Below are 17,113 nucleotides of genomic sequence, written 5' to 3' on the forward strand. Positions count from 1 at the left end.
GTTTTCCACTTTAATTTTGAGTGTGACTCCAAATCCAGACCTCCATGGGTTGATAAATTTGATTTCCATTGGTAATTTTTGTGTGATTTTGTTGTCAGCACATTCAACTATGTAAAGAAAAAAGTATTTAATAAGAATATTTCATTCATTCAGATCTAGGATGTGTTATTTTAGTGTTCCCTTTATTTTTTTGAGCAGTAATATATATATATATATATATATATATATACACACACACACACACACACACACTCACACTACCGTTCAAATGTTTTGGGTCACGTAGAAATGTCCTTGTTTTTGAAAGAAAAGCACATTTTTTGTCGATTAAAATAACATCAAATTTATCAGAAATACAGTGTTTGTTGTAAATTACTATTGTAGCTGGAAACGGCTGATTTTTTATGGAACATCTACATAGGTGTACAGAGGTCCATTATCAGCAACCATCACGCCTGTGTTCCAATGACACGTTGTGTTAGCTAATCCAAGTTTATCATTATAAAAGGCTAATAGATAATAGGAAAACCCTTTTGCAATTATGTTAGCACAGCTGAAAACTGTTGTTCTGATTAAAGAAGCAATTAAACTGGCCTTCTTTAGCTTAGTTGATTATCTGGAGCATCAGCATTTGTGGGTTCGATTACAGTCTCAAAACGGCCAGAAACAAAGCACCTTCTTCTGAAACTCGTCAGTCTATTCTTATTCTGAGAAACAAAGGCTATTCCATGTGAGAAATTGCCAAGAAACTGAAGATCTCATACAACACTGTGTACTTCTCCCTTCACAGAATAGCGCAAACTGGCTCTAACCAGAATAGAAAGAGGAGTGGGAGGCCCGGTGCACAACTGAGCAAGAGGACAAGTACATTAGAGTGTCTAGTTTGAGAAACAGATGCCTCACAAGTCCTCAACTGGCAGCTTCATTAAATAGTACCCGCAAAACACCAGTCTCAACGTCAACAGTGAAGAGGTGACTCTGGGTTTTTGGCCTTCTAGGCAGAGTTGCAAAGATAAAGCCATATCTCAGACTGGCCAATAAAAAGAAAAGATTAAGATGGGCAAAAGAACACAGACACTGGAGAGAGGAAGATTAGAAAAAAAGTGTTATGGACAGACAAATCCAAGTTTGGGTTGTTCGGATCACAAAGAAGAACATTCGTGAGACGCAGAAAAAATGAAAAGATGCTGGAGGAGTGCTTGACGCCATCTGTCAAGTATGGTGTAGGCAATGTGATGGTCTGGGGGTGCTTTGGTGGTGGTAAAGTGGGAGATTTATACAGGGTAAAAGGGATCTTGAAGAAGGAAGGCTATCACTCCATTTTGCAACGCCCTGTGGACGGCACTTAATATGAGCCAATTTCCTCCTACAACAGGACAATGACCCAAAGCATGACCCAATCCAAACTATGTAAGAACTTTTTAGGGAAGAAGCAGTCAGCTGGTATTCTGTCTATAATGGAGTGGCCAGCAGTCACTGGATCTCAACCCTACTGAGCTGTTGTGGGAGTAGCTTGACCGTATGGTACGTAAGAAGTGCCCATCAAACAAATCCAACTCGTGGGAGGTGCTTCAAGGAAGCATGGGGTGAAATCTCTTCAGATTACCTCAACAAATTGACAACTAGAATGCCAAAAGTCTGCAAGCCTGTAATTGCTGCAAATGGAGGATTCTTTTACGAAAGCAAAGTTTGAAGGACAAAATGATTATTTCAATTAAAAATCCAACGTCTTGACAATATTTCCTATTCATTTTGCAACTCATTTCATGTATGTTTTTATGGAAAACAAGGACATTTCTAAGTGACCCCAAACTTTTGAACGGTAGTGTGTGTGTATATATATATTCAGGTCATTATATTGTTGGTGGTGGTTGGTTGGTATATTGTTGGAGGTGTCTGTGGTTTGCAGAGATGTGGTCAAATCCATTTAAATCCGGTCCATTCAGAAAGTAAACCAAATTCCAAATCTAATTCCACATTTTCCTCATTGAAAAGCATTGAAGAGAATTGGAAATTCAGTGTACTTCCTGACTGCAATTGAAATGGAATTGAGCCCAGCCCTGGTGGTATGCACAGCTAATTCAAGTTTACATTTCAAAGCAGACATTTGTCTTTGGAATGCTGTCCTGGTGGGTCACAGAATCAGCTTGCGGTGGCATCTTACTATGCTCGGTCACAAGCTAGCAAAAACATATTTGCTGTGTAAGTAGGAGTAGGTTTAATGGTGGACATAGCCAGAATACCACACACTAGTACTACTCTTGGAAACAAGTGGAAGCTCTGTGTATTCGGCATGTCTACATAATTATGGGTATTTAATCATTTATTCAAATTGTTTGAGTAAGTGAGAATGAGGTTCATGTCAATGGATGGGGAGTTGAAGTTGTTGTTACACTGAGGAACCTACTTGATAAAACACACAGAAGGAACCTACTTCAGAAAATAATTAGAGAGGCAGTCACTCACAGGCATCTATCACAGAGTACCACATCTACTATCTACGAGTCACACCAAGGGCATTTAGAGCTAATGCTGCATTGACCCATGCTCTGAGCTTTACCTGCTGGTTTTAACCAGAGACTGTCTGACCAGAGACTGTGCAGCCGAGGCTACAGTGTGAGGGAGAGAATAGAAATGCCTTTAGTAACTACTGGTCCTGGAGCTGTCATACTGCCCAATTGTGGGCAGACATGGAGTGATACAGAAAGTCTTTGATTGATAGCACAACTATCTAACTGGTCTGGGTTCAGTTTTGCATTGTGTGATCATAATGAATGTGGTTACAACTGGGTTTGGGGAAACTGATCTTCGGCCTGTAATTAAATAGTTTCTCATCACAGTGGGACATACTGTATTGTAGACACTCACCTTGTGACCGGAGATCTGCAGACTCTCTCAGGTTCGTCTGTGACCCTCAAGACGAAGACAAAAGTGTGTGTTAGGAATGAATCAGCCAATAGAGAAATATCCCTTGTTCCCTCCCCTTTCTGTTCCTATCCTTCCCTCAGCAACAGCCAATAGAGAAATAACCACAACACCATCAACTCATCAGAGTCAGAGTGACATCAACCTTCCGAAATGTACGGAAATTATAAATAAACAAATAAAACAAAACATACACTTTGAAGCCACACTAGGAATGTTTTTTAGAGGAAGGGCTCAGGGCAGGTTCAGGCTCAGGACTAGAAAGCTGCTGCTGCTTGCATTGCGTGACATAACTGGGCAATTCTAACGTGTGCTGTGATGGTTTTTACCTAAGTTTGTAGAACATTTATTCCGACATTTTAACAAAAAGCATAATGAAAGCACATAGTGTTTGCCCAATGACTACTACCACTAAAGTATGGTCAGCTTTTGAGATGTCCCATTACACATCCATCTAACACACACAAGGGGGCGCTGCTGTTCAAGCACCACAAAGAGTGTCGCCATGTTCGTAACCTTCCCATTTCAAATGCCGTCTCCACCAGCCTGACCAACCCAAAAGCCATCACAGGAACTGGGTGTGTCTTGAAAGGACTAGAGCTTTCCTTCTATAAAATCTCCATCTAACAGGATAGGGAAGAGATCTGAGCTGTAGAGTGTCTTAAAACAAACCTGCAAGTGGGGATAGTGTCTGGGCTGCCATGTTGGGTCAAATCTCTCTGGGAGAGAGGGAGTGAGTGGAGCCCATGGTGAGTGGAGTGGAGTGGTGGGATAAGGACTGACAAGCCTGTGCCTCTGGCTGGGACTGTGAAGAGGATCCCGTTAAGAGGGGAGGGATAAAGGCTCTATTACGCAACTAATCCTGCTTTGAAGTGTCAGCGATGCTAAGGACGCATGGCAGCAGCTCCTTACAAACAAAACCACCACCCCCTCCAATCTGAAACTCCTTGGCCTTGTGATAGCGTTGTGTTGTGTGGCAAAGAGGGAGGTTGGCTAAACCAAAAACACTGAAACAGCTTCACAGTACTGCCTCTGGGACTGGTGACGTTTTAACAACGCAAGGAATATATGGAGTTCATTAAATGAGTCGCCGTCTTACAATTGCGTGAAAAAGTACAACTGGACGGCACACAACTGCACAATGAGTGAAGTTGTCATCAGGTTGAGGTGCACCCTGAAGCTTTAGGAGAAGGTAAAGAACAGCCCGTAGAGTCCAAAGCCACATCAGACCCCTTTGATTTGACTTTCAAAGATAAGAATAAAGAAATGTTTCATTGTCCAATCATGTATTATTGTTTTAAGTGCCACAACCATTTGGTAGATATTCATACAACAACACATCCATTAACCAACTGCCTTTACATGAACTGAAAATAGAAGAAGAATGTATAGAGGATCCCAAACTGCTCCTACATCAAGTACTACAAGCGTGTGCACATTTTAAAAGTCTTTGGAAAGCAGGGTTATTGCTTGCTAATGTTCTGTTGTTGTCAAGGGTATGCTGTGTCACCTGTGGCCTCTAGGGCGCGCTCTTGAACTGAACTCAGACAACAGACACAGCGCACAGACTGATGCTGTGAATGAGAGGGGAGTGGGCGAGGGGTTGGAGGTGCTGGCAGACAGGCAGGCAGGCAGACAGACAGACAGACTGACAGGCAGACAGAGAGAAGGAGCCAGAAACATGGGAAGAAGAACTTACTAACTGTTTTTGATCCCTGCGGAAGAGTGCAGCCCGAGACGGACTTGTTTGAGTTGGGACGCTTAGAGGGGTCAAGATTGACCCTACGAGGAAGAAGAGAGAGAAACAAGGAAGAAAAATAGAGAGACAAAGAAAGAAAGACAGAGAGAGAAAGAGATATGGATAAAGGGGGAAAAGGATAAAAGATTGCAGCTGATTGGCAAGGAAAAGTAAAGTTAACAAGGAAAAGCAAAGTAGTTAAGAGACAGAAACATGAAGCACTTCCCCAAAAAACAGCCAAGACCGAGCGAGAGAGAGAGAGAGAGCGAGAGAGAGAGAGAGAGAGAGAGCGAGAGAGAGCGAGAGAGAGCGAGAGAGAGCGAGAGAGAGAGAGAGAGAGAGAGAGAGAGAGAAGGTGAACTGGGTAAGTGGGGGTTTGAAGCCTGTGGTTAATAGAGGAGGAAGTAAGCCTGAGGAAAATCAATGCAGATTAAGGAGAGAGTGAGAGAGGGGGGCGTCAGAAGCATTTCAGACCCTCCAGCAGTGTTAGTCTGAGTACCGATGGCCAGACACACACACCTTACTGACTCCACTGTCTCTCTAGGGATAAGACGAATGTCCTCCATATTGAGGAAGGGTTCCAAGTATCACTGATAGTCACTGTCACCTGTCTTGGGCTTTGTGTGCCCTCCTCTACAGTAGCCTAACTGGCTTTTCCTTAACACACTAACTAACACTGTAGCCTACACCCTAGAGGTCTTCACGGATCCACATACCCGAGACCCGATCCAGTACCAGAGCAGTTCTGGATCCAGAATTCTAAATAATGACACGGGTCTGGTCTGATTGTCACAGGTATGTGTACTTTTAACTGACTTGTCCTGAAGGACCCATACAGATCCAAACGCGATTGCTGCAGTAGAGAGAGAGAGAGAAGTTTAGAATTTATGCTGCTACTCTTTGCTTTTCACGAGTGGCGCGTCGCTGGTTGTTGGTCAATCACAAGTCATCAAAGCGGCAATAGGCTATAGTCATAGAGCCTCTGTGTGGGACCAAGGTCAGGAGATATCTAATCAATGGAGATGGAATTAAAATGATGGAATTTAAAGTTAAAGAAAAGGATAGGCTACAACGACCAAGAGCCAACAGATAGACTGCTACTTTATATTCTGAATGTTGTTTGTAGCTGTAGGACGAGAAAGAGCATGCTGCATCAATTAGCCTAGCTAGCTAGCTAGCTACTAGCTTAACTAGCTTCTCCTGGTTTGATGCAGTCAAGACAGTTACTACGTAATCATATTGGTTAACCTAGCTATAACCTAGCTATGGCAGCTATTAGTCTACTATAGCAGGGGTCGGCTTGGTCGGTTGCAGTCTCTCGTCTCACCCTACCTCCTCCCTGTTCATGTGTCACTCGCTCCCACTCACAGTAGCTTACATTCACGCACAGGCCCTGAGCGTCACCTGTTTCTACCTCGCGCTTTATCAATTGCGGTTAATAAAGTAGCTTAAACATGGACTTTTCTGCTGCTTCCCTCACTCGGATCGGACCGGGTCTGGATCCGACCAGGTCTATACGGATGAGTTGTCCTCTGGTCCGTTCGGAACGGGTCTCTATATTTGAAAAAATGTATTTATGCATATCGGGTCCGGATGGGAAAGCCCCAAGTCTATTTCAGAATGGATCCAAGGCCTCTGCTACATGCTAGTCTCATTTAGGGCGCTATTTCATGGTCATATGCCTCAATCAACATTTATTTTGACTTTTGCTTCAGGCCTGCTATCTAAACTAAAGTTGATTGTCTCCATCAGTGCACACAGATGAGCGGTTTAAATGTGCTCCACTAACAAAGATCTCCCCAGATTTCCACAAGTAAAATAACACGGGGGGGGGGGTAACAGGAGCGACAGCTCATAGTAATCCTTGTCCTTGCTAGACCGTACATGATCTTTATTTGATCTAATTGCTTAAACGGCAGTCGCTATCCCTGACGAGTGTTGAATTTCACAATGGCGCGCGCAGCATTGTATAATAGAACTAACATCTATTAGAATCCTCCAAATTGCACGCTGCCTGTCCCTTTCAGCTGTTTCGACTAGGATCGCTTACACTTCTGATGTTTCTACTGAAATTCCTTCAAGCTATGAATTCTACCCTCACTATGGACTAGCCTAGAATTGTTGTCGTCACTATACTGGGGGGCTAAAGCTCAGGGCTTCCTCACACTCCCTTCACTCTCCTCTTACCTGCGTGTGAGCTTGGAGGTGAGCTTGCTGAACAGGTTGGAGGTGACGCGGGTACGTGCGTGGGGCAGGGGGCTTGCGTCGTGGGACAGGGTGGGGGAGGTGGGAGGGGCGTGGGAGGGAGGCCGCCGGTCCCTCAGCTGGCCACCGTGGAAGGTGCTGCGGATGCTGGAGCCCCGGGTGAGGCGGGAGCCCGCGGAGGAGGAGGTCCCCGAGGCCCCAGCGATGCTGTGGGTAGAGGGCGAGGCCGGGGGCAGCCGGTGGGAAATGGAGCTAAGAGAGGAGAGAGAGAGAGCAGAAAGGACAAAACAATCAGATCATCATCACATTCATCCATCACTCAACCATTAACAGTGAGGTGATCAGTCCATAATGTATGACAACCCAGGGCATATCATCGTTCTAATGTATCGGTTGAGACAACGGATCTGACCCAGAAAGGCTTTAGCGGGACTTAGCTGAGTGTTAAGGCAGAGGGATGGTGAACCATTACAGGGAAGGAGCTTCCACTTGTGTTGGCTTTCAGCAGAGGTAAGGTTGAGGCCAAATCAGAACTGGGCCTTTGGTGGAAACAGACTGTGACGGGGAGATGGGGATCAGGGAGGAGGAGGGAAGGACAGCCTGGAAAGGGGGATGTGGGAGGGGTGTGACTGGTATGGTGGCTGGTAAAGAGTGAGAAAAGAAAAGTGAGCATAGAAATAGAAAGAAAGAGAGAGGGTGAGAGAGAAAGAGAGAGAGAGAGAGAGGGTGAGAGAGAGGGTGAGAGAGAAAGAGAGAGAGAGAGGGTGAGAGAGAAAGAGAGAGAGAGAGGGTGAGAGGGAGAGTGACAGACTGATAATGAAGATCTCGGCCATCTGCTTGGAGAAGTGTGGCTGGCGTGTGGACGTCCAGCAGTAGCCACCTCTCCTTCCCCATGCCCTCTTAACCCGGCATCCTTTCATCCACTTGGCAGAGCTCTTCCTCTCCTCGTCCCCTTGGCCCGCTCCCTACAGTTCTCCCTGAATGGCTGGGTTAGCTAGGCTGGCTGAGCCCCTGTTGGCCTGGGGCCGCTTCACTTAACGCTCTAAATAACCAGAGCTCTGATAGACAGACATACCCACAGGGAGAGGGGCCGAGTAGGGCAGACACATTAGAGTCCTTTGGTTGATTTGCAGCCGTTTCAGAGCACAATCATTTACCCTCAACCTGAGCCCCAAAGCAAAAGAGACCAGGGGCAGGAACTAAACATGTGTAGAATGTAATGCATGATCACTATGACCATGTATTTCTGTGTAATCTATTTCTGTTTAATGTATTTCTGTGTATTTCTGTGTAATGTATCTGTCTATATCATGTAATTGTACGACAGCATGCATTTGTTTGTATGAGCATTATTATTTGTGTCTGTTTCTGAGTGTGTTGGTTTGTGCATTTTATCATTGTGTGTGCAGCGGTGTATTTGTTTGTGCGGCTGCACTGTGTGTGTGCGCTCTAGCACGTATGTGTCCCGTCAGCCCGTCTATCGTGGCATTGCATTGACAGGGCCTAGAAGGCGCCTGCTGGTCAAGTTGGGACACTGCCATCTCCCACTTTCCCCCTCTATCTCCAACCCCCTCCCTCCCCCAGTCCACGTGGCCCTGAGCTGGGACGTTAGGTCACATGATAACCCCCCCCCCCCTTCTGGCACACAGCAGTAAGCTCTTTATCTCCAGTACTACACACAAACACACCACTACAGTACAGTCAAGACACACAGGTTATGTATGCACACAGAATGTTGAGAAAGTGTATGTATCCCTGCTATTATTCTCAAGGACTCAACAAATGTAGAAGCACATGTGCAACACTCAAACACAAACATGAAACCCAAATGCTCTGCTCACCTGTTCTCCTTGCCGTTCTGCAGCAGGGAGGGCCTGTCTGTGCTGTTCCGGTCCGTGGTGCACACGTATGTGTTCCTGCGGATCATGGCACTTGCTGGGACGTTGTTCTGAAAGTCAGGGAGAATGACAGTTAGATAACACATTGATTGTGATTTGGTGAAATTCAGAAAGGCATCCATCCTACTGTATATCCCTCCACTCCTCCATATGATGACATTGTCTAATGGTCACATAACGCTAGGGATGTTCATGTCTATTCAAAGCCGTGACTCTGATAACATCTACACCCCACATCACAGTGTCAGTGGATGCATCCCATGCACCCTATTCCCTTTATAGTGCACTACTTATGAGCCCTGGTCAAAAGGAGTGCACTTTAAGGAACCACAGTATCCGTGTTGAATTTTCGTTGTCACTCTCAGTCCACCTTGTCAGAGCGCCTCTGAGCCCTTCAAAGGGTTCATCTCGGGTTCATCTCCATATTCTCCATACACACTGTTGTTGTTGTTCATCAAATCAAATCGGATTGGTCACATACGCATATTTAGCAGATGTTGACTCCCTATATGCTAGCGTTGAATCTCTATTCTCTCTGTCCACATCTTAGTTGAGCATGAATCTGTAGATTCTCTATTCGTAGTGTTATTGGTTCATTCCCCCGCACACTGATCTTAGTTTCATTAACCTCTTGCAACATTGTCTCTTGATGGTGTTAACCCTTCTTTTCCCTGTGTGTGTGCGTGTGTGTTTATAATGTACAGTTATTTGTAAAGGTCATGTTGTAAGCCGACTGCATTGCACACATTGCATTGCATCAACCAATGGTTGTGTGGCACGCCTTCGACAGCGCAGTCTGGCATCAGATAACTCTATGATATGTGGTTTGCAGACATGCAGTCAGCCTGGAACATGGCCTATCTGTATGTGTGTGTGTGCGCGTGTTCACCGTGGCGGTGATAATCTCCTTGCGGCGGTCGGGGATCTCTGACTTGTTGGGGTTGTTGGCGCTGCTGACCATGGGGCTGGAGGGGGGCTGGATGGAACGGCTGCCCACCACACTGCTGCTGACCTTCCGGGACGCCATGCGCCCCCCCTCCTCCTTCAGCTCCCTGTCTGCCCCCGCCACGCTGCTGGGGCTACGCTTGGGGTGGGATGGGGGCGCTGCTGGACCGCCTGCACAACAGACAGACAGGGCAGATGATACGACATGAGAATCAAAGTCCGACCCTGTGTGGTTCAGTTGGTAGAGCAAGGCACTTGTAAAACCAAGACGGTGGGTTTAAATTCTGCTGGCGCCACCCATATGTAAACGTCTGCACGGACTACTGTAAGTCGTTTGGGATAAACAGCATATTATAGACTGACAGATGAGTGGGCAATGTACAAATTATGAATATCTCACCCAATTGTAAAGTGGTGGCTGGTGACCTCACACTCTCATTCACACAAAGCAAACATTCTCAAACTTGGCAGAACGGAGGGGAATACTACTTCACAACCATTTAAAACACAAGTGAAAAGGTATTGACGGACAGCTATTTGGAAAACAAACACCCACTAATGGGTTAGGTCAGACACTAATGGATGTACAGTGCATTCGGACAGTATTCAGACCTTTTCCCTTTTTCCACATTTTCTTACGTTACAGCCTTATTCTAAAATGGATTAAATAAATGTTTTTCGTCATCAATACCCCATAATGACCCTTTGCTACGAGACTCGAAATTGAGCTCAGGTGCATCCTGTTTCCATTGATCATTCTTGAGCTGTTTCTACAACTTCATTGGAGTCCACCTGCGGTAAATTCAATTGATTGGACATGATTTGGAAAGGCACACACCTGTCTATATAAGGTCCCACAGTTGACAGTGCATGTCAGAGAATAAACAAGCAATGAGGTCGAAGGAACTGTCCGTAAAGCTATGAGACAGGATTATGTCGAGGCACAGATCTCGGGAAGGGTACCAAAACAATTCTGCAGCATTAAATGTCATCCAAAAAACAGTGGACTTCATCATTCTTAAATGGAAGAAGTTTGGAACCACCAAGACTCTTCCTAGAGCTGGCCACCCAGCCAAACTAAGCAATCGGGGGAGAAGGAGGGGGGGCGACCAAGAACCCAATGGTCACTCTGACAGAGCACCAGAGTTCCTCTGTGGAGATACAAGAACCTTCCAGAAGGACAACCATCTCTGCAGCATTCCACCAATCAGGCCTTTATGTTAGAGTGGTCAGACGGAAGCCACTCCTCAGTAAAAAGCATATGACAGCCCTCTTGGAGTTTGCCAAAAGGCACCTAAAGACTCTCAGACCATGAGAAACAAGATTCTCTGGTTTGATGAAACCAAGATTGAACTCTTTGGCCTGAATGCCAAGTGTCACGTCTGGAGGAAACCTGGCACCATCCCTACGGTGAAACATGGTGGTGGCAGCATCATGCTGTGGGAATGTTTTTCAGTAGCAGGAACTGGGAGACTAGTCAGGATCGAGGGAAAGATGAACGGAGCAAAGTACAGAGAGATCCTTGATGAAAACCTGCTCCAGAGCGCTCAAGACCTCGAAGGTTCACCTTCTAACAGGACAACGACCCTAAGCACACAGCCAAGACAACACAGGAGTGGCTTCGGGACAAGTCTCTGAATGTCCTTGAGTGGCCCAGCCAGAGCCCAGAATTGAACCCAATCAAACATCTCTGGAGAGACCTGAAAATAGCTGTGCAGTGATGCTCCCCATCCAACCTGACAGAGCTTGAGAGGATCTGCAGAGAAGAATGTGAGAATCTCCCCAAAGAGAGAAGACTCGAGGCTGTACTCGCTGCCAAAGGTGCTTCAACAAAGTAATGAGTACTTATGTAAATGTGATATTTCGGTTCTTGATTTTTAATACATTTGTAAAAATTTCCCCACAAATTATTTTGCATTGTCCTTATGAGGTATTGTGTTTAGATTGATGAGGGGAAAAAACAATTTAACCCATTTTAGAATAAGGCAGTATGTAACATAACAAAATGTGGAAAAAGTCAAGGGATATAGTTCCAGAATGCACTGCAATGTCATGGAAGCTCCTATGACACATAATACTCCCAGATGGACAGACAGTAATGTATATCAACAATAACTACTACCTATTCCCTTTATAGTGCACGACATTTGACTAGTGCATTACTTTTGAACAGAGCTCTGGGCTCTGGTCAAATGTAGTGCATCAGATAGGGAATAGGGTGCATTTTGGGACGTAGAATAAGAGACAGCCCACTCACAGAAGTCACTGTGCCTCCTGCGGGGGTGGTAGGTGGAGGCGCTGCGCTGGGTGGTCTTGCTGTGAGAGGAGGAGGAGGCCGAGGCGGAGGTGGTGGAGGAGGTGGAGTGTTTACTGGTGCCGTTGATGACGGTGCTGGGCCGTACCCGCGCCAGGCTCAGACTGCTGGTTGACCGAGACTCGCTGCCCTCCACCTGACACACACACACACACACACACACACGTTAGGATCAGGACTCAGGTGACTGTGGACAGTGTGGATACACAGACAAGCGTACACACGTATTGTGGCAGACAGGCACGCCAGGTGTTCCCCGGGGATTTTTGTTAGCACGGGTGGCTAAGGAAGCGGAGGGGGATAATTTTGTAGACTTTTCTGGTGACTTTTTAAAGGACATTCTACTCCAAAATGCATGAAAATGTAATTATGTTGGAACCATCTTAAATATAACTGATGTGCACCACTGCACTATAGGGAGATGAGGAGCAAGCAGTGGCTGTGCACTCATGACCCATCCATTCACACTAGCGTTCGCTCTGTTCGCTACAAATATACTTGTAACTTTCTGCGTGTCTCGGTAGAAATATATATATATATAAAAAAATGTAAACAACATTTTTGGGGGAACACAGGCAACGCAGAAACGAGGAAGGATTCTCTCTCTCTCTCCCCTACCTCTATCCAAACCCTCTCTCTCACACACACACACACGTTGTCTCGTTGTGCCTCACCTCATTCATGCGTCCCAGTAACAGGTAGGTGGCGGTGACCTCGTTGTACTTCCGAGTGGTCAGAGCGTCTTTGATGTCGTCACGGGTGTAACCCATCCCCACCATCACCTCTGGAGGAGAGCGGAGAGATGAGAGACGTTAGACAGAGATACAGGCTCAAAGAAAGAAGAGGGTGGGTACGTCCCAAATAGCACCCTATTCCCTACAATAGTGCACTACTACCACCAGGGGCCAGTGAACAAAATATGAAAAACGGTGCCATTTGGGAGGCATACAATACGTAGGTAGGGAGTAGAGGGGAGTTAGAGAGGGGGGTACTTCACCGATGCGACTGGCATCATTATGGTCCTCCAGGGGCTCTATATGAGGCTTCAGTTCTTCTCCGTCGTAGCCAGAGTTAATCCACTTGTCGTTCATGATTTGCTAATGAGGAGGGATAAAACCATGTGTTAAAGACACCACAAACAGGGTGTGTGTGGATTTGTGAGAGTGTGCTTGCGTGTACTGTATGTCTGAGTGGCGCCTGCAGTTGCCCTCCTCACCTCCAGGGTGCAGCGTTTGGTGGGGTTGAGCACCAGGAACCTGCGCAGGATGCCCTCGCAGTCGGTGGACATGTAGAAAGGCACGCGGTACTTCCCTCGCAGAACACGCTCCCGCAGCTCCTGGGGAACAACACATACAGATAACGTTACACAAAACGTGCACATAACGTTATAAAACGTTACACAAAACACAAGACATATTAATGGCAAATGGACTAAAAGACAACGTGTCCCTTCTCTTGATCAACTGAACATGAAGTAATCAGCACAAAACCCTTCAGGACCACAGAAAGCATTAGTAAGCAAAAACATCACATAATGCATCAACTAAATCACATCCAAACCAGACACACGCCGTCTTGACATTGACACCTCAGTGACACAGTCTGCGTCCCAAAAGGCACCCTATTCTCTATATAGTGCACAACTTTTGACCACACCATATGAGCCCAGGTCAAAAGTAGTGCCCTATGTAGGGAATAGAGAGCCATTTGAAACTCAGACAAAGCCAAGGCCATTTGGCTGCGCTGCGGGAGGCCTTGCCTTGAGGTTCTGCCCGTCGAAGGGCAGCGATCCGCTGACCAGAGTGTAGAGGATGACCCCCAGGCTCCAGATGTCCACCTCAGGCCCGTCGTACTTCTTCCCCTGGAACAGCTCTGGTGCGGCATAGGGAGGGGAGCCACAGAACGTGTCCAGCTTGTTGCCCATGGTGAACTCATTACTGAAGCCAAAGTCTGCAATCTTGATGTTGGAGTCGGCATCCAGCAAGAGGTTCTCCGCCTGCAGGGACAGGTGAAGATAACCGAGTGCAGCTTTAAGGACTGAAAGTCTGTTCAATTCAGGCTGAGGTTGTATGCTCATTTCAGGAATGTGATGATCAGTGTTTCACATATGTTAATGAATTGATATATAATATCAATGAGTGGTTGTCATTTTGGACAATGAAAAGGAGCCCAAGTCATCAGGTCTGAACCGGTCACGTACTTTAAGATCCCTGTGAACAATGTTCTTCAGGTGACAGTAGTGTACAGCAGACACAATCTAGATATAGATATAGATATATGTAGAGGGAGAGGGAGAGGGGGGATCGGAGAGCGCGAGAGACAGAGAGAGAGAGAGAGCGAGAGCGGGAGAGAGAGAGAGAAAGAAGGGGAGTGAGACAAGTCACAGTAAAAATGCCCAACACAGACACGGACACATACAAGCTTACAGTAATGCTTGCAATGTAATACAGGCCAACTCAGCACCATTCACCGGGTTTTGTTACGATTATACATTTTTGGTCGCGTCTCACCTGGCGGAATTTGGCCCGCGCCTCTTTCTCTTTCATTCTCCCATGGGACACGAGGTAATCAAACACTTCACCTGGGGGACAGAGAGACAAACCACATCAACAGACAGAGGAGCAGGCTTACAACACCTTGTCTGATTGAATCGTCTGTAATTGAGGCACTTATACCGTATATCTGTGACTTATATCCGCGGGCCGAGATGGTTAATGGTCATGAAATGAAGGAAGGGTGGGTGGTGGCCGTGTTGAATAAAGAGAAAATGATGCATTCATAAATGTATCATTCTTGCGCAATTCATATATCTGGAGGCTACAATAAGGTTTTTCTTTCATTACTTTTATCTGCCGTTAGTGTGCAGATTGAGCTTTAGGGCCTAACTTTATGCTCGCAGAATACACGCCAATTGCCAAATGCTTTTGGGAACTTAGGCAGAAAAAGTTAACTTCGATCCACAGAGGCAAAAAGGACAATGCTGGAGTTTAATTCGATAAGAGAAAAGCTGCGAAATGGAAAGTTGAAAATAAATCGAAGGGAGGGACAGAACAGTAGTCTAATGTTGGGGAAAGATTTGGTGAAGTGGTAAGATGATAGCAGTGTTATGTTATGTGTGATGATTGTGAGGCGCTATACAAATTCAACAGTCACAAGACGGGGACTTCCAAATGGCCCATCAAGGGAACTACTGTTCAGGTGGGTTAAATGGAATCGTAGCTTGAAATCTGGACACTGAATTTAGATCTATAACCTCTCAAATATAACATGAAATCTTGCAGAATTAAGCATTACTTGCAGTGAAATTATACACCAAATGTACATTTTGACTCTAGAATATGATTTATTTATTTCAGTATCTTGAAAGAATGCATTCGCAGTTAGGGGCCGTCTGTAAAGGTTCACTCTTTACTGCAATCTTATCAGAAACATGTAGGGGAGTTTCACAGCTTTACATTTTCTTAAATCCGGTTAAACTGATGTCATTTGGAAATCCCTTTTTAAAACATTTAATTCATTGCATTTTCTCCCGGCGAGTGAAGCAGAGATGATAGAGAAAACCTTACCAATGTCAACTAGATTGAAGCATCCATTCTATCAATTTATTACGTTATTCTGGTGAGCAGGGTTTATTAGTCTTCCAGGGCAACAAGTAATGAGTATCTACATTTATCTAATTATAGAAGTTGACAGACATTGACTAACAAATAGCCTGCAAAAATGTTGGAAATTAACATATGCCTATAAAAAAATGTTTTGTTCCACTATCTCTGACTGTGTAGCACATTTGTTATATTTGCGGATTAGGGTCGGGTGTGAACCTCAGATCTACACTTTACGACATGTAGTCGGGCGGTTGCGGACGGGTTATTAGAAATTGCAGGCCGGTGCAGGTGAACAAACAGCTGATCCGCACACCCCTACTGTATATATAGTGTGTTTAGAAGAGTTGTACTATAATGATATTGTATTTCTATGAGGCACTCAGTAAGTGAGTGAGTGAGTGAGTGAGTGAGTGTGTGTGTGTGTGCGATGACGGCATTATGCCACAATATACCAGAGAAATTACAATGTAAGAATCAAGGAGAACATAAAACAAATATTTAAAAATATGCTTAATTGTAACATAAACCGGATAGGTGCAGTGAAATGTGTTGCTTTACAGGGTCAGCCATAGTAGTACAGCGCCCCCTAAAACATAGGAGAGCATGCACAGCTGTAGTATCATAAGTGAGATGGATTATTAAATTGAGCCTGATCTGGGATCAGTATCTTCATCATGGAGCCTTTAGGGCCTCATTCATCTCACTGATCCCTGGCCCTATGGTTGACTTTGGGTCATTTACTGAGTGATTATTGACCGGCTAACGAAGAGATGAGAGGAGTGAGAGGAAGATGATGACAGAGAGAGAGATGGAGGGGGAGAGAGAGGCAGAGATAGAGAGAAATAAAGAGAAAGTGAGGGGCAACGAGAGAAGAGAGAAAGAGCAAGTGAAAAAGCGAGAGAGAAAAATGGATAGGGCGGTAGAGAAAGGGAAAGAAAGAAAGAGGCAAAGGGTGATAGAACGAGAGAGAGAGAAGTTATGAAGTACAGGGAGCCACTGTCACATCTGGATACCTTATTGATGTGACGGATGCATGGGCATGTCTACATGTCTGTGACCCATGCATGTATTTGGGAATATGTGGTGGTGGTGTGTGAGAGAGTTGAAAGAGAGTGAATGAGTGCATGAGTGTGTGTGTTGTGTTTATAAACAGTAAGTGCTTCATGCTAGAGGGCACATCCACTGGGAGAAAAGCAGTGAGGTTGAGATCAGGAGGGGGCACATGCTTGGCTATTAGCTCCTTATTTGGCAAGAAACAGAATGGGAGGAAAAATGGACACCCGAGGGGAGTGAGGATTAGAGAAGGGGGGGGGGGGTGGAGAGGGAGAAAGTGATCATGAAGGAAAGGGAGAGACAATGACAGTGCAGAGGGAGGGAGGAGGGCGGTCAAAAGACAATCGATGGGTCAGAGGTACCGGGGAGAGGGAAAGCGTGAGGGCGGGGTGGAGAGAAAACAGATGAGAAAGAGAAATAGAGGGATACT

At 45.6% G+C, this 17,113-nt stretch overlaps 1 protein-coding gene across 6 annotated transcripts in view; it reads right to left on the reverse strand.

The window, feature by feature from the left end:
- LOC110507606 (MAP/microtubule affinity-regulating kinase 4) overlaps nt 1-17,113 on the reverse strand; it is a 54,491-nt gene that overhangs the window by 4,586 nt on the left and 32,792 nt on the right. The window contains exons 6-18 of one of the 6 annotated variants that reach the window (XM_036965364.2): nt 14,536-14,606; nt 14,226-14,282; nt 13,785-14,021; nt 13,242-13,361; nt 13,023-13,122; nt 12,700-12,809; nt 11,969-12,161; nt 9,656-9,882; nt 8,710-8,816; nt 6,851-7,120; nt 4,625-4,707; nt 2,869-2,913; nt 2,561-2,609 (exon numbers count right to left, since the gene is read on the reverse strand). In XM_036965364.2, coding sequence (XP_036821259.1) covers nt 2,561-2,609; nt 2,869-2,913; nt 4,625-4,707; nt 6,851-7,120; nt 8,710-8,816; nt 9,656-9,882; nt 11,969-12,161; nt 12,700-12,809; nt 13,023-13,122; nt 13,242-13,361; nt 13,785-14,021; nt 14,226-14,282; nt 14,536-14,606 — 1,669 coding nt within the window. Of the gene's footprint in view, nt 1-2,443; nt 2,610-2,733; nt 2,914-4,624; nt 4,708-6,850; nt 7,121-8,709; nt 8,817-9,655; nt 9,883-11,968; nt 12,162-12,699; nt 12,810-13,022; nt 13,123-13,241; nt 13,362-13,784; nt 14,022-14,225; nt 14,283-14,535; nt 14,607-17,113 lie in introns of those variants that run through there. The other 5 variants (XM_036965365.2, XM_021587701.3, XM_021587700.3 and 2 more) reach the window with 5 other exon arrangements.

The sequence above is a fragment of the Oncorhynchus mykiss genome, chromosome 27 (assembly GCF_057628025.1).
Source record: "Oncorhynchus mykiss isolate SJ-2025 chromosome 27, ASM5762802v1, whole genome shotgun sequence".
Classification (NCBI taxonomy): domain Eukaryota; kingdom Metazoa; phylum Chordata; class Actinopteri; order Salmoniformes; family Salmonidae; genus Oncorhynchus; species Oncorhynchus mykiss.